Raw genomic sequence first — 25,185 nt, 5'->3', positions numbered from 1 at the left:
ACATTGCTGCATCCATCTCTCCACAGCTTTCCCATTTTAAATTCAGCGCGCTTTTACTGGCGCTGTTTCAGAAGTGTAACTTTCCTTCAATTCCCAAGCCACAAAACAAAATTGTCTGCTTCTTCCGATTCTCACAAAACCTGGAAAGCATGAAGCCTCCAATTCATTTATCCTCATGTGAATCAGAGTCTAACATACTCATAGCCTGCCTTAGGTTAAGTGTTCCTCCAACAGCTGCATTGACAAGTCAAGTATTAATCAGAGAAAGTAAAATGGCCCAGGTTCCACAGCATATTAACCGTCTCTTGGAAAACACTGATGATCGTTCTGGTTCCCAACTTCCTGATTCCAGTTTGCAGAGGAACTTCCTGTGATGAGCATTTCATTGACAGACCTCGTAGCCAATCCCGTGTAGTCCATTTTTTTCTCCAGTGAGAACATTTAAACCGGCATCAAATTAACGATTTCAAAGTTAGAATGTTAAAAGTAACCGACACTAAACGCAACCCCCATGAACCAATATGTCCATCCTATTTAAACAAAACCAAAAAAACGCAAAAAAAGTCCTGTTACCTTTTCACCCAAAGGGGGCCACATTGTCACGAATAAACAAGAGTAAAACAAAAATAAACCAATAATGCTCATAAAGTTATCCATTTCAACCATCTAGATTTATGACATCTCCTCTGCAAATTGACTGATGTACTCTTGTAAATGTCCTGGTTCCTCGTAGTGAATAGTCTTGTTGCAGTGGGTAACCCTCATCACTGCTAGATACAAGAGCCCATAATTTACTCCCATCTGCCTTAGTCATGGGTAGAGCACTAAAAATTTATTTCTTACACTCGCAGTAGCCTTTGCAAAATCAGGTAGGAGTAAGATCTTTGATTCCTGCTACTTTATATTTCTTTTTTCTTTAGACACCTTCAATATTTCTAATGCTTGGGAAAATCGCAGCACTTAAAAAATTATTGGCTTTAAAAATTATTAAAGCCGTTATTCCTCCTTGATGGGACTCTATGTGCTCTTTCAAATTGCAATGGTTGAGGGAATTTCAATGAGAGCGTTTTCAGTATAAAATCTTCTAAAACTTGATATCTGAACCCTTGGCTCCTTCTGGGAGACCTAGCAATCTGACATTGTTTCTTCTCCCTGTTGTTCAGATCTTTCTATTCCTTTGACAGACGCAAAACAGTCTTATGATCAGACTGGCACTGAATCAATTTAGTCTCACAAGCCTCCACCCGGTGTTCACAGCTTTCCAGCCTAGCATTAGAAATTTGCACCTGTTTGGTAAGGTTTGCCAACTTAACTGTGTTGTCTTGCAACAGCTCTTGTACACTTTTCATCCGCTCCATCAGCTTCTCTAACATTTCCCTGGTCTTTTGGTAATGGCACTTTGGATGGAGTGGTAGGATCAAGCTTAGATCTTTTACTTGATCCTGTTGCAGCAAAGGCAGCCTCTAATCGAGTTTGTCTCCCTGTTGCCATTCTGAATAAATTTTTTATCTTCTGGGAGAAAAATCAGGGGAGGAGCTCAGCAATCACACAGCCATCTTCGCTGTAATTAAATTATTATGGGTGAGGAGACGGAGCTGGAATATGCAGTTCTCTGTAGGCCTATTGCATCATCAGCAATGTGCTGTATTGCATCATCAGCAATTTTCAAGCTTCATCAGTACAGTTGAGATTAAATCGTCAATTTTGTATCAGGGTTTTGCTTCTTAGTTAAATTGGCACAATGCGTTACATTATGACTTCTCATACTATAAATATTTGCGATTTCCTAAAAAAAAACAACAACTATATGTGATAGGAGAAAACCGAGGCTATTTTCATACACAGGTCAAATTCTATAAAGTAAACCTCATTTTCTTCTTGCCCCAGAAAAAAAAGTTAAAATTTGTTGCGCAGTGATATCACCACTTTCTGGATATGTTGGTACTTCAACCTCATTCCATCCGTGCACTGCTGCAGAACTATCCAGATACAAGGGGGTGCTGAAAAGTTCTCAGCCCAACCAAGAAGGGAATGACATGGAGCCATGAAACTTACAAGTTATTCTACATATTCACCCCTAAGTTCAACACACTTGGCATATTTTGTCTGAAGTTTCTGTAACCCTTCCCAAAAATACTCTGATGTCTGGTCACTGCAATATTCCTCTGCTGCTGCAATTACCTTCGAATCACTCAAACATTGTCGCCATTTCAAACTCTTTTTAAGGTTTGGAAACAGAAAATAGTCAGATGCTGCAAGATCTGGTGAGTAGGGTGGATGGTCTATGCACTGAAACCCCAACTGCATCAAAACATCCATCGTTTTGTCAGCCTTATGAGCAGGTGCATTGTCTTGCAATATGAGAACACCCTTCTGCAGCTTCCCTCTCCTTTTTTCTTTCAATGTCTCCTTTAATCGGCACAGCAAGTTACAGTAGTATTTTGCATTAACTACACCTTCCTGATTCCAAAACATTATGGCCATGACCTTTCCTGCTGACTTTTGGGTCTTGAATTTCCTTGGCCTTGGAGAACCTGAGTGCCACCATTGCAAGGACTGTTGTTTTGTCTCAGGATCATAGTGGTGTAACCATGTTTCCTCAGCAGTGACTAGTCACTCCAAAAAGTTGGCACCAGCTTACTGAAAATGCTGCAAAATTAACTTGGAAGTGTCCACTCGACATCCTTTCTCATCAGCATTCAGACAATTGGGCATCCACTTGGCTGACAGCTTCTGCATATCCAGTTGCTCGTGCATTGTATACCCAACACATTCCCTGGATATCTTTAGTGTCTCAGCAATTGTTTTAGCGATATTTGCCAATCTGCCAAAATCAGGTCATGGTCAACAATTTCAGGAATTGACAACATTTGAGGCCTCCCAGACCTTGCTGCATCTTCGGTCTCAAAATCTCCACGCTGGACATTTGCACTCCATTTCTTCACTGTGGAATATGATGGGCATTTGTCACTTAATGTTTGCATTATACATTCATGGATTTTCTTTAGAGTTTTCTTCTGCAGGAATAGGAACGTCATGACAGCTCAGAGTTCCACACTTGAAAATTCCACACTTTTTGATGACATGGTTCAATCAATAATCTAAAACAATGTCAAAACATAGCATTCCAATTTCAGAAGGGGAATGGATATCTATGTCTAGAAAAATGAACATTGTTGCTTAGATCTGGTACTTGGCATGCACAGATTACAGAAAGACTGAGCAGTTGTCTGCTGAAGGGATTAAGGCATGTCATTTCCTTAATCCCCCAGGGGTTGCTCTACCCCTCCCTCCCCCAAATATGAAACTAGCAAGGGGCAGGGCTCTACGGCAGCTTCAGGAATTGTGGACGTTCATGGTAATAAAATATTTTTTTTAAATTAACTTCTTAATAAACCTCTTCACCAAGAATAGGATTCAGTGACTGGTTAGACGGTTCATAGACAGTAACGCGGAAGACAAAGGCGCGCGCCGACAACTGAGCGCAAGACGGAGGCATGCGCCAAAGAAAAAGACTGTTTTTAGGGGCTGCGACGGGGGGTTTTGTTGGGGAGCCCCCCCACTTTACTTAATACAGATCGCGGCAGCGTTGTGGGGGGTTGTAACCCCCACATTTTAGTGAAAACGTAACTTTCCCCCTAAAAACAGGGAAAAAGTTAAGTTTTCAGTAAAATGTGGGGGGTTACAACCCCCCAAACCCCCCACAACGCGGCACGATCTGTATAAAGTAAAGTGGGGGGGTTCCCCCCCACACCCCTGTCGTAGCCCCTAAAAACAGTCTTTTTCTTCGGCGCGCGCCTCCACGCTGTGCTCAGTTGTCTGCTCGCGCCTTTGTCCCGGCGTGCTTTTGACCTGACACCGGTTAGGTTCATAGACAGTAACGCAGAAGACAAAGGCACGCACCAGAGCGCTTTTGACCTGACACCGGTTAGACAATCGAACCTGTTGTCCCCTGTTATTTGTTCACTGGGTGAGGCATCTGTTCCTATGAAAATGCAGATGAAATGCTTGGAAGTTATCTTAGATTCTCATTTATCATTTCAGGAACAGATTGGTCCAATATGCAAGATCTTCTTTGTTTCAATCACAAAATTAGCTAATTGAGGCTGATGCTGAGTCCTTATGATTTTAGAATTGTGAAGAGCCTAATTTTGACAAAGGTTGATTACTGTAAAACGCTATACTTGGGTGTGGCTAAATCACACTGCAGGCTTTATAAGTGATTCAGAATTCAGCAGCACAAAATTTGCACACTGCATCGGATACCTATTTCATATTAAATACAATATAAGGTCATGAGTTTGATCTATGGAATGCTCTATGTGACTGTGTCTTGGTATTTATCACAGGTAGTATAATTATATAGGCCTCTACGTCAGTTTAGATCTGAGAATGTGAGACAGCTCTCTGTAGCAGTGTTAAGGACTATAAATTATGCTGTAATGAAAGCATATACCTTTTCAATAGCTGGTCCATTACTCTAGAATAAGCTACCTGGACCTGGGTTCTGTTAAATTTTTTATAGTTTAAGAAAGTTTTGAAGACTTCCTTTTTTACAAGTTTTTCCCAGAATCTGACTGCATGATGGTAGACACGTACCCAGTAGTTCAGTAATTTATTTTACTGCAGACCTTTTGTGATTAAGACTTTAATTGAAGCTCTCGGTTTTATGTATTTGTCTAGTTTATGTTTCAGATTTTATGTGGGGGTTTTATACTGTTAGACACTTAGTTATAAGTGGACTATAAATTTTATAAATAAATTAAATTAAAAGCCTAATGGTTAGTGCAGTGGGCTGAAAACTGATGAACCCAGGTTCAAATCCCATCTCAGCTTTTTTGTCATTTCTTTATAATTGTGAGCCCTCCAGGGACAGAAAAATGCTTTCTGTACGTGAATAAATAAGAAATCTACATCTATTAAGTGGTGTACATTCAGGTAGCCCTGGAGGGCTCATAATTTAAAAGAAAAAAAACTCACAAAGAGCTGAAGTGTTATTTGATCCCAGATCACTTGATTCTGAGTCCAATACTCTAAGCATTCAGCTATCCCTCTGCTCTATATAGATGTCTATGTGACCATTTTATAACATGGGAGTTCCTATGGTGCAATAAAGATGTCCATATCCTTTGTTTTGCCTCATTCAAAATTTGGATGGTTTAATTTGTAAAATGGATCTGCATTTCTGGACATCACCAGCACACTGATGTCCCTTTTGCAAGCATTTTAGAACAGGCTATATCAGTGGTGTAGTAAGTGGGGTGGGGGTGGACTGCCCTGGGTGCCATTTTGGTGGGGGCACCGGCACCTCTCTACCCCTCTATGCCATGTTTGCACCCTCCTTTCTCTGCCGCCCCAGCTGTACCTCTTTAAAATCTTCAGCAGCACGAGCAACTGCTCTAGACTGCTTCTCAAGCAGGCTCCGAAATCACTTCTGGGTCACAGGGCCAGGAAATGACATTAGAGGGAAAGCCAACATTAGCGCGAGCAGCAGGCCAGAGAAGCTGCTCGCACTGGTGAAGATTTAAAAAGGTACGGGGATGAGAAGGGAGGGCACAAGTATGGCGTAGGGGACGGAGAGGAAAGCACGTGGGGGTGGGGGTAGAGCACCTCCTAACCTCACTATGCCACTGGGCTGTATGTTGGGAAATACTATTCTAAAATGCATGAGAAATGGATGTCCATATTTTGAGGCAAATACCTCAAAAGAAGATCAAAGCGGTTAACAAAGACAATATTCAATACAATAAAAAAACATTAAGATAATTACAACTTTTTCAAAACATATTCCTTAAATAAATGAGTTTTCAAGGCCTTTCTTAAAGCAAACAATCCTCACCTAGGATTTTGTAAACCATCTATCGTATCTCTCTTTAGCAGTCTCTTCTCCAAGCCATAAAGTTCTAACCTCTCTAGGATTTCTTCAGAGGAGAAGGCTCTGTTGCACAGCATTGCACAGACATGGCAAACACAGTGCTGAGAAGCTCTGGACAGTAATGTAGTGGTTAAAAGCTACAGCCTCAGCACGCTGAGGTTGTGGGTTCAAACACAAGCTCCTCCTTGTGATCCTGGGCAAGTCACTTAATTCTCCCCCTCCCCCCCCCCATTGCCCCAGGTACACTTGATAGATTGCGAGTCCACCAAGACAGACAGGGAAAAATGCTTGAGTACCTGAATAAATTCATGTAAACTGTTCTGATTTCCATTGGGAGAACAGTATAGAAAATTGAAATGAATAAATAAAAAAGTCCAGAGTTCTGCACAGAAAGAAAGTTGTCTGTGCTGAGGATGGGGCTCTGAAGAGGAATCCAAATGCCGCTTTTTGTCTGGAGGTGAGACTGTGCACATATGCTTACACTCCTCTAAAGGCAATAAAGGGGTAGATACAGCCACCTTCCCTTCTGGCTTTGGAAGAAACTCTGAAGGTACAGTACCTGCACTACAGGCCTAGTAGACTTGGGCAGCTCAAGTGTAGAAATTGCCATGTCCAGAGGTTGAAGGCTATTTGACTTGGAAGCACAGGGGTTACCAAGGACTATATAGAGCTAACTCTCTTCTGAATTTTCTCTTGTGGAAGCCCTGCTCCACCATCAAACAATCCCAAATTCGATTGAGATGATCTCTTCTCGCTCTAGGAGACATTTAAGTGAAATGTTTACAGACCTCATGAGCATGGTCCATACCCAGAATGAGTGTCAAAGGTTCTGGATTTTTCTGCCACACTTCTATCAAGGATGAAATTCTGAGTTTGGCGACTTTTTTATTTTTTTTAAATAAAGTAATAAATGTGCATCTTTTCAAGAAGAAAAAAAAAAAAGAAAAAAACTGCCTGAATATGGAAAAAATCTCTTTAGAAAGAGGGAGAACTTTGGCCCACATCTGTTTGCTAAAGCGGAAGAAACAAAGCTGGAGAGACCACTGTGTGCGGGAAGAATCACACATGCTTAGAACTTTGAATTTATAAGCTGTGGGAGAGCAGTGCCTTTGGGTGAATTACGTTTTTGTGCCTAACTCTATCCTGCTTATCAGTGGAATATAGATTATTCACCTGGATAAAATGCCCCTACTCTAAATGTTCTGAGGCCTGTGTAGTATTATGTTAGCACCAATTTTACTCATCACTGATAGCCTGACTATATCTGACTCATAGAATTGCTGCCCAGAAAGAGTAAATGAACTTTTACAGATAATGTTCAGCTGCAAATGTTGAATCAGCAGTTTCAAACTAATACAGCAATATGGTAGATGAAGTCATGAAAAAAAGACCTATTACTGCACAGTTATTCCTGTCCACACTGTTAAGTAGAAATCCCAACTACCAGAGGTCTAGGTTCTCCCTTCCCCATACAAAAAATAGCACTTTCTAGAAACAAACATTACCATCTGATTCTTCCCTGAATGGGAAGCTGCACATTACCAGGAATGGTAGGAAATGTCCAAAACATTTCATTAAAAAATTGCAATTAGATGACAGAGGATTTTAAACAACCACAAAAAAGGTCTTGACAGAGTTTCTCCATATATTATGCATTTCTTAACTTGCACTCTGGGCAGTTGTTCCATGTCAGCTTTATTCTATTTATTTTTGAAATCTTTGTGGTCTTTAGGTTCAATGACCAAACAAGAGCTTTCCAGAATTTTCTCTCACCTTCGCATCTGCCTACAGCATCCTCATAGCGTCCAACAGGACATTCAGATATGCATCTTTTGTTGTGCAGGACCTTTCCTTTCTCACAGGTCAAACATTCAGGACTGTCCAAATGACAAGTCTCACAGGATGGATCACAAGCTAAAGAGAGAAAGGCAGCAACATTTATCAGTGAGCTGAGAGGAGAAAAGAGAAAAATTCTGTAATCTCCCCTGAAACCACTGCTCCAAAAACAGAAGCATTTGTGATGAAGTTACCATGCAAATAGCAGCTCATGGAGCCTATACACTAAAACTTATACAGTAGAATCCCAGTTAACCAGCACTCAATCAACTAGCAAAATATATCCCCCTCATCCCCCAAGACTTACTTCACTGCTATCCTCCACTCCAAACTCTCCCGGAGGCCACCAGATGTGCTACCCTCCAATCCAAATCCTTCCTCCCTGAGGCCACTGATGCTATCCCACCCCCTCAGGTCACTGGCACTGCTCTCCGCAGCCAAGATGATTGGCACGGCTGTCCACCTCCTCACCCCACTGACTGCCACTGTGCTTATCATACATGCGCCGGTGTTGAAAGAGCCTGCCGCTGATGATCTACACTGGGCCGCTGCAGGGGTCTTGAGCATCTGCGCAAGCTCAAGGCCTTCCAGCTCCCGCCATCTCCAAGATTCTCATGAGATTCTCGAAGAGGGCAGAAGCTGGGAGGACTTGAGCATAGTGCCTACTTTCTTTCTTTAATTGGTTTTTAATAGCACAGCCAATTACCATATCGTTAACAGATAATTCAAACAATTAACTTAGACAATTTGATTCGTCCCCAACTACCCTGAATACATTATTCGTATTCAGCCATATTAAACTCAAATACAAATAATCCAGGCTCTACTGTGCAAAATCCTAGTGAAATAAACTAAAGTAAACCTTAGGTTTGTATACCGCATCCTCTCCACAATCGTAGAGCTTGGCACGGTTTACAGGAGCTGGGATAGAAAAGGAACTCCAATGAAGGGTTATAGGCCTTGGTATAAAAGAATGTTTAGAGGGGCTTAGTATACCAGAGAGGGAGGAAGTATTACATTTTTGAGAATAGCCAAGTTTTCAGATGTTTACGGAAAAGTTGGAGGGAGCTCAGATTCCGAAGTGGGGAGGTAAGGTTGTTCCAGAGCTCAGTGATTCTGAAGGGGAGGGAGGTCCCTAGTTGCAAATAAACACTTGCCCCCTCTTTTACTAAGGTGCACTAACCGATTAGCGCACGCTAAATTGACCATAGACTAACGTGCACGCGTTAGCGTTTAGCGCGCGCTGAATCGATTAGCGCATCTTAGTAAAAGAGGGCCTATGATCTCCAATTTCACATTGCTTCTTCTGTTCTGTTTGTCCCTTCCCCTACCTTTTCTCACCTGCAATTATATTGTAACTGTGCCTCCCTTTCTCTCTTAGATTCATGTCAGTCCTGTTTGTCTGTGAATTCCTCTCAATTTTTTAAGAGTACTTTTTTTCATTTTTACTGGAGAGATTTGCATATAATGGAGGTGACAGGCAGGCAAATCTGCCCCATGCATATTCATTAGGGCTATCCTGAAAACCCAACTGGCTGGTTATCCTCCAGGACAGGGTTGGGAACCACTGGTCTAGATACTTGTGATAGACGGTATATCAAGAAACTGTTAAACTTGGAAATTTGGTAAGTTCAGTGCTCATATTTGGTATTCATATCTGGCCAAATAATATTTTTTCATTATTCATATTTGGCTGAATAGTAAAATAAAAAGTCAAAAGTGAGGGTGGTGTTTGCAAACCTCAATTAACAAGTAATAATTGACAGCAATTAGAATTTGCATGCACAACAACTTTCTATGTGTATTCTACAAAGAAGTGCACATAAAAACTGTGTGCTATGATTAGATTATAGGGTAGATCAAGAGTCTGTTGAACTACATGGTTGTTCCTAACATCTGTTCTCTATGGTCACACTTTATATGAAATTAATACTCTCAATACTGATTAGTCTGTGGGGTTGTTTTTTTGGGGGTTTTTGTTCCATTCAAATAGTAAAATATGCTGGTCAGTATAGCTCCACTTACACAGCACACTGAAATCATGCCCCCACAGCATAAATCCCTGCATAGCACAGCAGCTCACTATTTCTAAAACAAGCCCATCATTACCTGATGGGATATGACTCCCACCCCCAAGTGGACAAAGTATACTGTGGAAATGCTGCTAGGGGTGCGCTCCAGAAGCAGTGCTCTGTACTTGAGCTGATGGAGTGCTGCATATCACATCAAAGAACACGCTGTTAGGAATTCTCCCATCACCTCCTTCTCCTGTAGACCCTGGTGGCACTAGGCAGCAAAGTGGCCTTCAAGCAGAATTTTAGAGACTCTCAGCAATTTAACAGAACGTACAAGGAGTGTTTTAATCATTATGAAATTATAAATCCAAATATGTCTCCAAATATTTAAACCATCAATCCACAACGGCATATAATAAACTTCAAAGTGCCTAATTTCTAAGTGATCTTTTTTTCAGATAATACCTTTCTAAGTTTTAAAGTTGTATAAGAAAAGTTTATCGATTTGCACAAAACATAGAATATAGAGCACAAGCACTTTAAAAAAACTAAGGTCTGATGATGAATAAAAGCCAGAAAGAGAAACAAGCCTTCAAATAAATCCTGTGTTTTAGGGTAGCACTGATAGAACCTGCAGTTTTGTTTAAAATACTGTGTTTTAGGTGGTATAGAGCCAATATTTCTGGTGCCTGTGGCTCAGGGTGACTAAAGTAGGGAAAATCTGTTATAAATCCTGTGTTTTAGGGTAGCACTGATAGAACCTGCAGTTTTGTTTAAAATACTGTGTTTTAGGTGGTATAGAGCCTATATTTCTGACTCACTAGTTTTTAGCCATTGTGTCTGATTAGGTAGAGAAGGGAGGGACTCTGTTTTACTTCTAAGGTTAATTGCATTATCTTTGGGACATTGCTGTGAACAAGGCTGCCCTGTAAACATCTAAAAGCTAAGTTACTCAGCATTTCATATTCTGCTCTTTTGACTGGTTTTCAGCATTATATCTGCTTAATTTCTCTTCTCCTACCTGTTTCTTACTAAAAAAATATAAAAAAGCACAAAAAAATAAATCCTTCTCTTTCCTCTGTTAAATCTTATTTCCTCTTCCTGCATTTTTGTTTAAAATACTGTTTTAGGTGGTATAGAGCCTATATTTCTGGTGCCTGTGGCTCAGGGTGACTAAAGTAGGGAAAATCCTGTTATAAATCTTGTGTTTTAGGGTAGCACTGATAGAACCTGCAGTTTTGTTTAAAATACTGTGTTTTAGGTGGTATAGAGCCTATATTTCTGCCTTACTAGTAGTCTTACTTATAGTCCCACCAACCCCAGGGACCACTATTCATATATAGAGACCCATATAATCAGGACTACTCAAATCAAGTCACTTCACAACCAATCAAGATGACCTTTATTCTATGCAATCACTGTGGTGCTTTAATTCCAAGACATACTATTTGGAGGCTTAAGGCTTGCCCCATCTGTCTTCAACTTGCCAGTATTAAGGAGGAGCTCTGCAAACTTAAATAGGAATTGAATACAATTAAAGCAGCTTCCATCACTCCACAAAATCATACCAACTTACCACTTCTACCTCAAAGAATAAAACAGCCCAGGAATAAATGGGTCACAGTAGGCTCAGGAAGACTGCGACATGTAACACAGAAACATCCACCTTCACTTATATTACCTCTACAGAATTCCTTCGCTCCACTAGTGCACTGCGATACTCAAGAAAACAGAAGGGAGGTGGGACTGGAACCAATGAAGGTAACTCAAGAGAACAAGCGCACCCTAAGTACAAATAAAAAAGCCAAAAACAGAAAACTATTACTGTTGGGGGATTCCATCATCAGAGGCATTAACCTTGAAACACAGGGCGAGGAGACCAAAATAGTGAAATGTCTTCCAGGATCCTCAGCTACCAGGAGTTCCAGGCAAATACTGACTATAATTAAGGAAGAAACTAAGGATTTTAACACTGATGTTGTTATCCATCTGGGAACAAATGACCTGGCCAACAACTCCACACTTGCAGCACAGAAAGCTTTTCGGGAGCTTGGTGAGGGCGTGAAACCTTTTGTAAAGACTTTAGCTTTTTCTGAAATACTGCCTGCATATGGAAAATGAGAGCAAAGAGTGAAAAACACAGAGGACTTTAATAGATGGCTCAGAGCCTGGTATCATCAAGAAGGCTTCAGGTACATAGGAGGATGGGGAAATACATGGAAGGACAAGAAGCTATATTGCACTGATGGGCTACATATTACTACAGCAGGAAAAAGAAACCTTGCAGAGAAATTTAGACAATATTTTTCTAGGCATTTAAACTAGAAGGTGGGGGTGGTGTATGTACGAAGGACAATTATAGAGACCACCCCCGGCAAAAGAAAAGATGTGATAGTAGTAAAGGCTGCAACATAAGCAATATCAGCAACTCATTTCTTAGTATTGCAACGGAAAGTGAAACGACACAAAAATCCATACGAAAAAGGAGATTATCGCTGAAAAATAGCTGGAAAGCGATGACCACAAATGCTCGCAGTCTAAGCAACAAAGTTCATGATCTGCAAGCCCTGATATTAGAGGCAGATCTAGATATTGTTGCTATCACAGAGACATGGTTCAGTGAATCACATGGATGGGATGCAAACATACCGGGATATAATCTTTTTAGGAAGGACAGAGATGGTCATAAAGGTGGAGGAGTAGCTCTCTATGTAAAGATCAATATCCAAGCGACCGAAATGCAAGGGACCTGGGGAGAGGAAGAAGCGATATGGATTGCTCTGTAAAGAGAAGATGGAACTTCTATCTATGTGGGTGTAGTCTACAAACCTCCGACTCAATCGCAGCAAATTGATAAGGATCTGATTGTGGATATCCAAAAGTTTGGAAGGAAAGAGGAGGTTCTGCTGTTGGGAGATTTCAACCTGCCAGATGCAGACTGGAATGTTCCGTCTGCGGAATCGGAAAGAAGTAGGGAGATTGTGGATGCCTTTCAAGAGGCTCTGCTCAGACAAATGGTGACGGAACCCACAAGGGAAAAAGCGATATTGGATCTGGTCCTCACAAATGGAGAGAGTATCTCTAATGTTCGAGTGAGTGCTCACCTGGGTAGTAGCGATCATCAAACGGTTTGGTTTGATATAACAGCTAAAGTAGAGAGCGGCCGCACGATACTTAAAGTCCTAGATTTCAAACATACGGACTTTAATGCAATGGGAAAGTACCTGAAGAAAGAGCTGTTAGGATGGGAGGACATAAGAGAAGTGGAAAGACAGTGGTCTAAGCTGAATGGAGCGATAAAAATGGCTATGGACCTTTATGTGAAGAAAATCAATAAAAACAAGAGAAAAAGGAAGCCGATATGGTTCTCCAACCTAGTGGCTGAGAAAATAATGGCGAAAGAGTTGGCGTTCATGAAATATAAAAAAACCCAAGAAGAGGAGAGCAGAAAAGACTACAGGGTGAAACTGAAAGAAGCCAAGAGAGAGATACGTTTGGCGAAGGCACAGGCGGAAGAACAAATGGCAAAAAATGTAAAAAAGGGAGATAAAAATTTTTTTCAGATATATTAGTGAAAGGAGGAAGATAAAAAATGGAATTGCTAGGCTAAAAGATGCTGGGAACAAATATGTGGAGAGTGATGAGGAGAAAGCAAATGTGCTAAACAAATACTTCTGTTCTGTGTTCACAGAAGAAAATCCTGGAGAAGGACCGAGATTGTCTGGCAAAGTTACATGAGAAAATGGAGTAGATTCTGCGCCGTTCGCGGAGGAGGGTGTTTATGAGCAACTTGAAAAACTGAAGGTGGACAAAGCGATGGGACCAGACGGGATCCATCCCAGGATACTAAGGGAGCTCAGAGAGGTTCTGGCAAGTCCTATTAAAGACTTGTTCAACAAATCTCTGGAGACGGGAGTGATTCCTGGGGATTGGAGGAGAGCGGATGTGGTCCCTATTCATAAAAGTGGTCACAGGGATGAAGCAGGAAACTACAGGCCGGTGAGCCTCACTTCAGTTGTTGGAAAAATAATGGAAGTGTTGCTGAAAGAAAGGATAGTGTATTTCCTTGAATCTAATGGGTTACAGGATCCGAGGCAACATGGCTTTACAAAAGGTAAATCGTGCCAAACGAACCTGATTGAATTTTTTGATTGGGTGACCAGAGAGCTGGATTGAGGACATATGCTAGATGTAATTTACTTGGATTTCAGCAAAGCCTTTGATACAGTTCCTCATAGGAGGCTGTTGAACAAACTTGAAGGGCTGAAGTTAGGACCCAAAGTGGTGAACTGGGTCAGAAACTGGCTGTCAGACAGACGCCAGAGGGTGGTGGTTAATGGAAGTCGCTCGAAGGAAGGAAAGGTGACTAGTGGAATCCCTCAGGGTTCGGTGCTGGGGCCAATCCTGTTCAATATGTATGTAAGTGACATTGCTGAAGGGTTAGAAGGAAAAGTGTGCCTTTTTGCAGATGATACCAAGATTTGTAACAGAGTAGACACCGAAGAGGGAGTGGAGAATATGAAAAAGGATCTGCAAAAGTTAGAGGAATGGTCTAATGCCTGACAACTAAAATTCAATGCAAAGAAATGCAGAGTAATGCATTTGGGGATTAATAATAGGAAGGAACCGTATATGCTGGAAGGAGAGAAGCTGATATGCACGGACGGGGAGAGGGACCTTGGGGTGATAGTGTCCGAAGATCTAAAGGCGAAAAAACGGTGTGACAAGGCAGTGGCTGCTGCCAGAAGGATGCTGGGCTGTATAAAGAGAGGCGTAGTCAGTAGAAGGAAGAAGGTGTTGATGCCCCTGTACAGGTCATTGGTGAGGCCCCACTTGGAGTATTGTGTTCAGTTTTGGAGACCGTATCTGGCGAAAGACGTAAGAAGACTTGAGGCGGTACAGAGGAGGGCGACGAAAATGATAGGAGGCTTGCGCCAGAAGACGTATGAGGAGAGACTGGAAGCCCTGAATATGTATACCCTAGAGGAAAGGAGAGATATGATTCAGACGTTCAAATACTTAAAGGGTATTAACTTAGAACAAAATATTTTCCAGAGAAAGGAAAATGGTAAAACCAGAGGACATAATTTGAGGTTGAGGGGTGGTAGATTCAGGGGCAATGTTAGGAAATTCTACTTTACGGAGAGGGTGGTGGATGCCTGGAATGCGCTCCCGAGAGAGGTGGTGGAGAGTAAAACTGTGACTGAGTTCAAAGAAGCGTGGGATGAACACAGAAGATTTAGAATCAGAAAATAATATTAAATATTGAACTAGGCCAGTTACTGGGCAGACTTGCACGGTCTGTGTCTGTGTATGGCCGTTTGGTGGAGGATGGGCAGGGGAGGGCTTCAATGGCTGGGAGGGTGTAGATGGGCTGGAGTAAGTCTTAACAGAGATTTCGGCAGTTGGAACCCAAGCATAGTACCGGGTAAAGCTTTGGATTCTTGCCCAGAAATAGCTAAGAAGAAAAAAAAAAAAATTAAATTGAATCAGGTTGGGCAGACTGGATGGACCATTCGGGTCTTTATCTGCCGTCATCTACTATGTTACTATGTTAAATAATTTAGCTGGTGGTTGGCTGGAACTGAAGACCATAGAGGTACTTAGAAAGGTATTATCTGAAAAAAAGATCACTTAGAAATTAGGCACTTTGAAGTTTATTGTATGCCGTTGTGGATTGATGGTGTATATTACATAGACAACATCATAAACAACATTGGGCTATTTTAATCCAAATATTTAAATGCATATCTAGCCTTTGAAACTTGTTTTCAAGTCTTCATATACTCCTGTATATGCCATCAATGGCACAATAAGGAGGGGGCATGGGGTGGACCGCCCCAGGTACTGTCTTCACAGGGGAGGGGGCGCCTGCGCCTCTGCTCCTTTCTGCCCCCCCCATGTACCTCTTTAAATGTTCATCCATGCGAGCAGTATCTTCCACTTGCTACTTGCGCCATCATCGGCTGCCTTCTGACATCACTTCCTGGCCACGGGACCAGGATGTGATGTGATGACAGCTGGAAGGTGCTGCTCACACCGGTAAACATTTCAAGAGGTACACTTGGGACACTCAAGTTGTAGGTAAGAGTGGGGGTGGGGTGCCCAAATGGCAGGAAAGGCACCCAAACGGCAGGGCACCACTGCCCCAGGTGCCAACCTCCCTCACTTCGCCACAGTATGCCATACCATTCCCTCTGGTTTATCAAAAGCAGGTGGAAGCTGTATACCTACCACTACAGACTCCCCTTTGCCTGTAGAATCTCCGCCCACAGCTGCTCACACAGGCCCCTTCCTTTAGCACCTGAGCCTGATCTCTGCAGATCACACAGTCCAACTCCGAGGGTCCCTGGCATGTTAGGCAGGACTCATGGCATTCTGAAACAGTGAAGCAAAAATATTGACCTTGGTAATAAAAGCAGCAACCTTTGAAGGTTGGGGGTTTCTTTTTTTTAAAAATTTGCACCTTAACCTGCAAATCCTTGCTACAAAAAACAGCTCTGCCTCCTGGCCAGTAGTAAGTATTGTAGTATCTGCTTCCTCAGCACTGTTCTCCTCACATACAGTATTTAAGAGAATATGAAATGTGTTTTTGTGCACTTTTGTCTCTAGGATGTTAAACATGCTGCTATGTCTTTCCCCAGAAGATCTTATTGGATCCCATTCAACACTGCACATCAAGCTTTCTGTTCACGCCTTTTAACTTATACCATACACACATAGCTCGTTTACTTTGCACCTCTCAAAAAATCCTTTTTGTTGTTCCACCTCATTTACATATTCGCTTAAACTGTGTTTGATAGTCTTCTTTTAGGGCTGTTTGTAGGCAGCAGTAGTCATCCTACCGCCGTCTCACGAACCAATCAGGATGCAAGTTTAAAAAAAAAAAAAAAAAATCGATAAGGTGAAGGACGCCTACAATGTAGGCCTATGGCCAGCATACGTGTGGTTTACTGTAAAATGCTGGTCTACATTTAAGGTGTCTGTAGAAGAAAATAGATGTGATTCTGGACGCGGTGCCTACTGGTGATTGACAGCGTCAGGCGCCAGTTTTGCAGGCGCCTGCTGAGGTAGGTGACATTTCCAGCATCAGCCCCCAGTGTCCAAGTACCCACTCTGTAGAATGCTGTTCCTTCAGACACGTGCCTTAAATTTCTTACATGAGATTTCAAGTTGGCACTGAAAACCTTTTATTTTTAGCCAGGCCTATCCTGGAAACTAAGGGCTCCTTTTACGAAGCCGCGTTAGCGACTTTATCCCACGCAACTTTTTATCACGTGCTAACCCCCGCGCTAGCCGAAAAACTACCGCCTGCTCAAGAGGAGGCGGTAGCAGCTAGCGCGGCCAGCAGTTTAGCACGTGCTATTACGCGCATTAAACTGCTAACACAGCTTCGTAAAAGAAGCCCTAAATCATCTGTGATCCTTTTTCCAGTAATGGGCCCAGTTTGTGGCTTCCACCATTAAATTATTTCATGCTATCATTGCTATCCCTTCTTTTACTTCTTATTGAATGTTATTTTCTTACACTACTGGGCAGAGAGCTCTGAGTTTCTGGCCCAGAAATATCTAAGAAAAAGGACCATTTAAATGAAATGATTAATTTATAGAGTGTATAAGGTTGGGCAGACTGAATGGACCATTTGGGTCTTTATATGCTGTTATTTACTATGTTCAATTTATTTATTTCAAAAAAATTTATATACCGCCTAAAACTAAACGGTTTCCAAAAAACATACATATCATTAAAACAAATACACTTCTCCCTCCGTATCCAAGGGGTTAGGGGCAGAGCCGGACCGCAAATATTAAAAAAACACGAATAATATTCGGCCCGGCTCTGACTCACATCCCGCTTCCCCCCGGCATCCCTTAAGCCTTACCTGGTAGTCTAGTGGGTTTTAGGGGCAGAAGCGATCTTCCTACACTCCTGCCCCGTGCAAATCACTCATAGGAAATGGCTGCCGTGAGCTCCCGTCGCAGTCTTAAATAATTGATGTCTATGCCTTTTCCCTATTTTCTTTGAATCCTTCATAAATGGTTCTCCCCTCCCTCATGTATGTACCTTCTTTGTTTTTCTGTCCTATAATTGATGTAGTTCTTCCCCTTTTTCCTTTTGTTATCTATTAAGTTTGTCTGATCTATTGAGTATGTCGGTTTGTCGGTATGTTTAATTTTAATTAACCCCTTTTTTAATGACTTTGTTTATCACTTAGAATTTTGATAAGCAATTTAATCAAATTTTTAATAAACTTGGATTGTAACTCACCCTGAGCATGAAATGGTAGGGCATGTACCCTAAATTCAAATAAATACATGGCCTGGCAATGAATTTGCCTCTCACACTGAAGTTTATTTGCTCAAGTGATCCCACTTGTAAAACAGTACCGATCACTGCACCTGGTCAAATTTGTCCTTATTTTTGTCTGAAGCGGAACAGAAGTCAGGATTGTTACCAAGATAGTTCTGATTTGCTTTAAACCAGGGGTGTCCAACCTTTTGGCTTCCCTGGGCCGCATTGGCCAAAAAAAAAAGTTTCTGGGGCCGCGCAAATGCTGCAGCAAGAGACAGGAGGGAGCCGGAAATACGGTAAACACCAGGGGGCAGTAGAGGAAAACACTGCATCGCCCTCAACTGGGGCCGCAGGTTGGGCACCCTTGCTTTAAACTTTCAGGCCTCTGGGAGTGCCATGCTATCTATTCTTGCTCTGACAAAGATTTTGGGTTGTCCTATATTTTGAGTGCAGATCAGTGATCTGGCATGAGCAAGCAGAAAATCACTATTGGTTAATTCTCATGGCTATTAGTTTAGCACACTATAGCTGTAATACTTTGCTTCCAAGAGATTTTCATGCATGAATGAAATGTATCGTACTCATGTCATGACACCCTATACACCCTGCATAGCATAACCTAATACATCTTACAGTCAAGGGTCACAGTGCTCCAAGGATGCTAATTTGTATATGCCACACCCCTCTCCCCCGTACTATAACACCAATTAAAAATGATCAACGAGTGGACCTAAAGTCAAAAGAAACTTAAGCATTTATACCGAACCTTCATTTGAGGGTGAAATATTTCACCACGGAGAGAATGGAATGCAGGCGAGATAAACTCTGATGCATTTTTCTTTTTTAGCTGTAGATATTCAATACTGTCATTTCCCACACATGCCATCTATCATTCTACTATAAACAACCCCAGAAAATGCCATGCATGGACTTTGTCTAAAATAGAGCATCTTCCAAATGCCCCAGCTGTGCTTGCAACTTAGCGATTAAGAAAGGAATTACCAAGGCTGTCATCTTTGCTGCCATTATTTTTAGATCCCAGAAACTATTTCAGGGTAGTACTGCTCTTTTCAAGCCAACCAGCACATCCTTGCTATATTTAAGAGGGATATGTTTGCTCTCACTTACTGGCACTTCCCAGAAGGGTCATGACTATAGGACACAGGTTTTAGCGCATTTCACTATTTGTTTAGTGTGGTACAAAGTAGAGAATGACACGTGGACAAATTTGTCCCCGCAGGAACTCAATTCCCTCGTCCCGTCCCTGTTAGTTTTGTCGCTGTCCCTACTCCATTCCTTTAAGCTCTGCCTTAACCGCACAAGCCTCGAACACTTATGATTTTAAAGTGTTTGAGATTTGTGCAGATGAGGATGGAGCTTGCAGGAATGGGGCAGGGACAGGAAAAGAACTCACAGGGATGGGATAGGAATGAGTTACCGCAGGGACAGGAAAAAATTTGTCCCTCTAATACAAGGTATTGTGACAAACAGAAGAAAGGGTAACATGATTAACAATGTCCTAAGAAAGAGGATGGAAAGGGCCACACTTTATACCTGCAGAAGAAATAAAAATCAAACAGAACAATTCTAAAAATGTGAGCAGGGACAAAAATCCATCCTGCATTGCGTCTCTCTTTTTCTGCATCATATTTCTGTACTTTGTAGTGTGAGAGACACGCTTACAAAATCAGAACTGTTCTTTAAACAAAATGGCCAGGATTAACTATCTAGATTAAGGAATGTAAACTTTCTGTGTCTGAACTGCAAAACCTGCAGAAGCACTTGTAAGGGGAGGATTAACTCACATGCTAACAAACTGAGCAGCACGACATTAAAGGATGCTGTACTTATGAACTGGACTATGTCATCTGATGCAAAGTGATACTTCAGCTATTCCAGAAATGGAAAACTAGATTTTATGATGCCCAAATGAGACCTGCAAACCTTCCATTGCTAACCTTCCATCTCCGGGTAAAACTTGAACTCTGACTAACTCTGTAAACTCCTCTGTAAACTTAGGAAATCAACGTGGGACAAATGCAACTATAGGAACTACACAAAAGGACAATGTAAAATATTACACACTGCATGATGAGGATTCTCTGTGGGATTACTGAAAAAAAAACAAAAAACGACTTAGTCCTACCCCAGGCCAGCAACACTAAGGGCTCCTTTTACTAAGCTGCGCTAGCGTTTTTAGTGAGCGCTGAAGATTAGTGCGCGCTAACCCCCGCGCTACGCAGAAAATACTAATGCCAGCTCTATGGAGGCGTTAGCGTAGCTTAGTAAAAGGAGCCCTAAATTAAGCCAAACACTACAGCACAGCATACACTGTCAACCATCATTAGCAAACCAAGAACTCCATTCAGTGCCCCCTCCCCCCCCACACACACACATATCGGTCATATTGCTAGGATGGAATGAAACTGAAATTTCTGCATTGAATAATATTAAAATATTTCACGCTTCATGGAGAAGACAAAGCAGCAGCAAAGACTGAGATCCAAAATCTTCATTTGTGGTCATACTTAACTTAAATTTTCTCACTCAGTGACTCCTGGCACCAATTTGGCGCTTAAAGAAAGAATGCATGCAAATTACCCAGAGGGTGGTGGACACCTGAAATGCGCTTCCAGAGGGTGTGGTAGGACAGAGTACGGTATTGGGTTTCAAGAAAGGATTAGATGTTTTCCTGGAGGAAAAGGAGATTGAAGGGTATAGATAGAGGATTAATATGCAGGTCCTGGACCTGATGGGCCACCACTGAGCAGGCTGCTGGGCATGATGGACCTCTGGTCTGACCCAGCAGAGGCACTGCTTATGTTCTTACTGGCTGCATCATCTTAATGTCTAGTTTTATGACTTTCTGCTGTAAAAAAATAAAAATAAAACTTACACTGTTTTATCTCATTTCACAGCATCATTACGAAGAAATAACTTTGCAAACCACACTACACCAAGAAATCATCAGTGGAATAAATACCTAATTCCCAGTCACAGAAAGTACAGTTGCTATCTAGACTAATGTGGTTAGACCTGGGAGCACAGACTTTCTGCTAGTGTATTTCCTTGGTATGCTATGAAATGTTAAGGGTGCAGCCATGAATTTGGAATGGGTAGGGGCTGATGTTTCCAACATGCTTGGCTGCACTGGTTTTATGCAATCAATGCAGCCAGGCTGAACTAAAACAAATTGGTTTCATTCCCTCGACAACGTGGAAAAATTCCCAGCAACTTTCAGCTATACGCTTGTGACAAATCAGTCATAAAATGACATTTGTTTTTGAAAACAATAAAATTAACAGGACATTGGGGAGTGCCCATTTAAAACTCCAAAACTGTTGAAACTCCAGCAAATAGTACTTCTCAACGAACAAAAGATGTTATAAAACCTTAACTTTATGTTGATTTTAGTTCCATGCACCCAAGAAGGGGGGGGAGGGAAATGGAGGGGGGATAGATAATGGGATTTAAGCAACTGGCAAGTATGTAAGTGCTATTGTTTTGAATTCTTGAATGTATTTCTGTTGCACTTTTGATATGTTTAAAAATTCAATAAAGAATTAAAAAAAACAAAAACATTAACACACCAGGAGCAGTAGTATATACAATAATGAGTATTCTCCTGCTAATCCACTGCTATCTGTAAAAAGCTATCCAGGAAGCAGAAGAAATATGAAAGAAAGCTTGATTTATCAACTAATTGCTCCCATCCTTGCCTTGAGGGAAAATCTCTCACCTATGGGGAAAACTTCTGATGAGCCAGAACCAAGAATAAGGAAATTCAAAAGATTAATATTAAAGCAAACAAGTGGGGAAAACATGCAGAAAAAGGTTCTTTCCCTCTGTGACTGCATCTATGTATATATTTGTACTATATTTTCTACTCTCTTAAACCACATAGATCTGAAGGGTAATGCAGTATACAAATTTTATGTTATGAAGCCAGCTGTGATAATATATCTATCCACTAGGTGTCAAAGCCAATAAATTTCAAAGGATGCTTTGAACAGTTTAGCCACGTGGTGGCACTATTCTAGAAGGCAGTCAAACACCATATTTCTTATCTAGTCTGCTCATCCATCCTCATGTTATCCACACCATCAAGGGTGTCCACCCTATTGCAGGTTTTGATATCATTCACAAAGAGATAAACCTTACCAGACAATATCACTTACAAAAATGTTAAAAGTACCGGCTCAAGAACTGAACCTTGCAGCACACCACTGGTAACATCCCTTTTCTCAGAGTGAGCTCCATTTACTACTACCCTCTGTTGCCTTCCATTCAACCAGTTTCTGATCCAGTCTTATCACTTTAGGGCCCATACTGAGGATATTCAGTTTATTTATAAGTTGTCTATGTGGAACACTGCCAAAGGTTTTGCTAAAAGCTAAATACACCTCGTCAAGAATTCTCCTCTGATCCAACTCTCTGATCACCCACAAATTTGTTTGACAAGACCTGCCTCTAGTGAAACCATGCTGCCACGAGTCTTGCAAACCACTGGATCCCCCCAAAATTATCTGTTTTAATAAGCGTTTCCATTAATTTTCTTACCACAGAAGTCCGATTAACCAGCCTGCAGTTCCAAACTTCCTCTTTATTCAATTTCTATACCGTTCTTGCAAGGGAGCTCAGAACAGTTTAACATGAATTTATTCAGGTACTCAAGCATTTTTTGCCTGTCTGTCCCGGCGGGCTCACAATCTATCTAATGTACCTAGGGCAATGGGGGGATTAAACGACGCTTTTAATTGAACCACTTCTCCACAACTATTAATTTTTTACTGTTCCCCTGGTCCTAAGTGTTTTTCCCTTAAATGTTCCTCACTTTTCTATTACAAGTGTATTTCTTCCCACTTATCCTTATGTTTCTATGGCAAATTCGTCAACATTTACCCAGTTTGTACGGTCTGTATTCCTGTAGTTTACTATAGGAAAGTATGTTTAATCGTCATTTTTGTGAAATGTTAATACTTTCTACTCTGTACAACGCTTTGAAGTATCGATAAGGCGTTTAATCAAAAATTGAATAAACTATAAACTATAAGTGACTTGTCCAGGGTCACAAGGAGCAGCGTGGGTTTGAACCCACAACCTCAGGGTGCCGAGGTTGTAGCTTTAACCCACTGCGCCACACTCTCCCCTTTACTTTTGTGGATGGTGACCACATCTGCCCTTCACCGGTTCTCTGGGGCCAATCTTGACTCTGGAGAAATATTGAAAAGCTCAGCCAGTGGCATCACCAGAACTTCTTAAGTTCCTTCAGTATCCGTGGACGTGTGCCATTCGGCCCCATTGCTTTGTCCACCTTTTGTTTTGCTAGCTCCTGACTGGGTATGCTCCAAGCACTGGATTGAGAACCCCTGCAGTACAGTAATTCTATAATATTTACAAAGTTTCCAGTGAATGTAGCATGCCACCACCTTGTTGTGCCTTTCCATATAGAAATTTTTTATTTTTAATCTTTATTCATTTTCAAGTTTCAAGTTTAATAATGATTTGATTAATCGCTTAATCTAAATTCTAAGCGATTTACATATTGATAAAATTACAATGTAAGGGGGATAATACAATAAATAAGACTAACAAGACTATTGACGAAATTTAACAAGATTTAGAAACATAGGGGGGGAGATGGGAAAGAATTACAATATAAATAAAAGGTGAAGAAAACGTATTATCAATCAATTAACACAATAGACTGCGCTGTAGGCTCCTTTTACAAAGGTGCACTAGCGTTTTTAGCGCACGCATTGGAGGCAGTAGCGGCTAGCGCGCGCAGCATTTTAGCATGTGCTATTCCGTGCATCAAGGCCCTAACGCACCTTTGTAAAAGGAGCCCTCAATTCCTTCAAATGATACAATAAATACATATCCCCCTCCCCAGCCCCATAAAGAAATTTTCAAGCATTAGCACTTTACAACTAGCTACAAGATCAGTAACTGTTTTCAACTCTGTTTTATATTGTGGTTCCTCTTTCTTACTATTAATATAAATTCCTTTTTTTAAAAATCCTTTCATAGTAATGTAACTATTGTAAGCCTCTTGAAAGGTTTTTCCAGTGGGCAAGATAGCAATACTGATTAAACTTTTATAGAACCTACAGATGTCTGTTGTACCAGTTTTTTGCTTGCTTTGAACCGTCTCATCCATAATCCGTTGTCCTGGGCTGCAAATATCAATCCCTCATCCTTAGATTTCAGTTCTCCTTTTCCTTTACCATTTATATTTCCGGGCCTGATCTACCTATTTCCCCACAGTATTTCTGCATTTGTCACACTTGTTTCTCCTTGCTTGCTGATTTAATTCTTTAAAAAGTTTTTTCTTTCAATTTGCATATTCTTTTGATTCATGTCATAGAAACATAGAAATTGACAGCAGATAAGGGCCACGGCCCATCCAGTCTGCCTACCCTAATGACCCTCCCCTGCCTTTACTTTGCGAATAGATCCCACGTGTCGATCCCATTTGGCCTTAAAATCAGGCACGCTGCTGGCCTCAATCACCTGAAGTGGAAGACCATTCCAGCGATCAACCACTCTTTCGGTGAAAAAGAATTTCCTGGTGTCACCACGCAGTTTCCCGCCTCTGATTTTCCACGGATGTCCTCTTGTTGCCATGGGACCCTTGAAAAAGAAGATATCCTCCTCTGCATCGATGCGGCCCGTGAGATACTTGAACGTCTCGATCATGTGAATACAGCCCATTTGGCTCCAGAAAAAGGAGGATGGATTGAGACATCCAGTTTTTACTTCTAGTGCTTTCAGTAGAAGTAAAACCTGGATTTCTCAATCCATCCTCCTTTTTCTGGAGCCATATGGTAATCCTGTTTACAGGTAGATTTTTTTACCCATTCTTTCTGCTCAACAGGATGCCTGTCCAAGTTTAATGCTGGAACTGGATTCTGAAAGCTTGCTTTTATACTTTTTGTGCATTTGGATCTGTTGATGCTGTTAAATAGGTCTTGAGGCCTAGGATGGTAGCTCTCTGAGGCCCATTCCTCCTTCAACTCTAGAACATAAGAATTGCCATACTAGGACAAATCGAAGGTCCATCAAGCCCAGTATCCTGTTCCTAACAGTGGTCAACACAGGTCCCAAGCACCTAGCTAAATCCCAAGTAGTAAAACAGATTTTGTGCTGCTTATCCTAGGAATAAGC

The 25,185-nt window shown here is 41.4% G+C and overlaps 1 protein-coding gene across 6 annotated transcripts in view; it reads right to left on the bottom strand.

Annotated features, from left to right (window-relative positions):
- FRAS1 (Fraser extracellular matrix complex subunit 1) overlaps window positions 1-25,185 on the bottom strand; it is a 741,777-nt gene that overhangs the window by 361,384 nt on the left and 355,208 nt on the right. For 5 of the 6 annotated variants that reach the window (XM_033963431.1, XM_033963422.1, XM_033963441.1 and 2 more), the window contains 2 exons: window positions 15,961-16,104; window positions 7,649-7,789 (listed from right to left, as the gene is read on the bottom strand). The exons of the other annotated variant lie outside the window; for it this stretch is intronic. In XM_033963431.1, coding sequence (XP_033819322.1) covers window positions 7,649-7,789; window positions 15,961-16,104 — 285 coding nt within the window. The remainder of the gene's footprint in view (window positions 1-7,648; window positions 7,790-15,960; window positions 16,105-25,185) is intronic. 6 annotated transcript variants of the gene reach the window in all.

This window comes from Geotrypetes seraphini, chromosome 1 (assembly GCF_902459505.1).
Source record: "Geotrypetes seraphini chromosome 1, aGeoSer1.1, whole genome shotgun sequence".
NCBI lineage: Eukaryota > Metazoa > Chordata > Amphibia > Gymnophiona > Dermophiidae > Geotrypetes > Geotrypetes seraphini.
The sequence above is the reverse complement of the archived record's forward strand: the minus strand, read 5'-3'. Positions and strand labels throughout refer to the sequence as shown.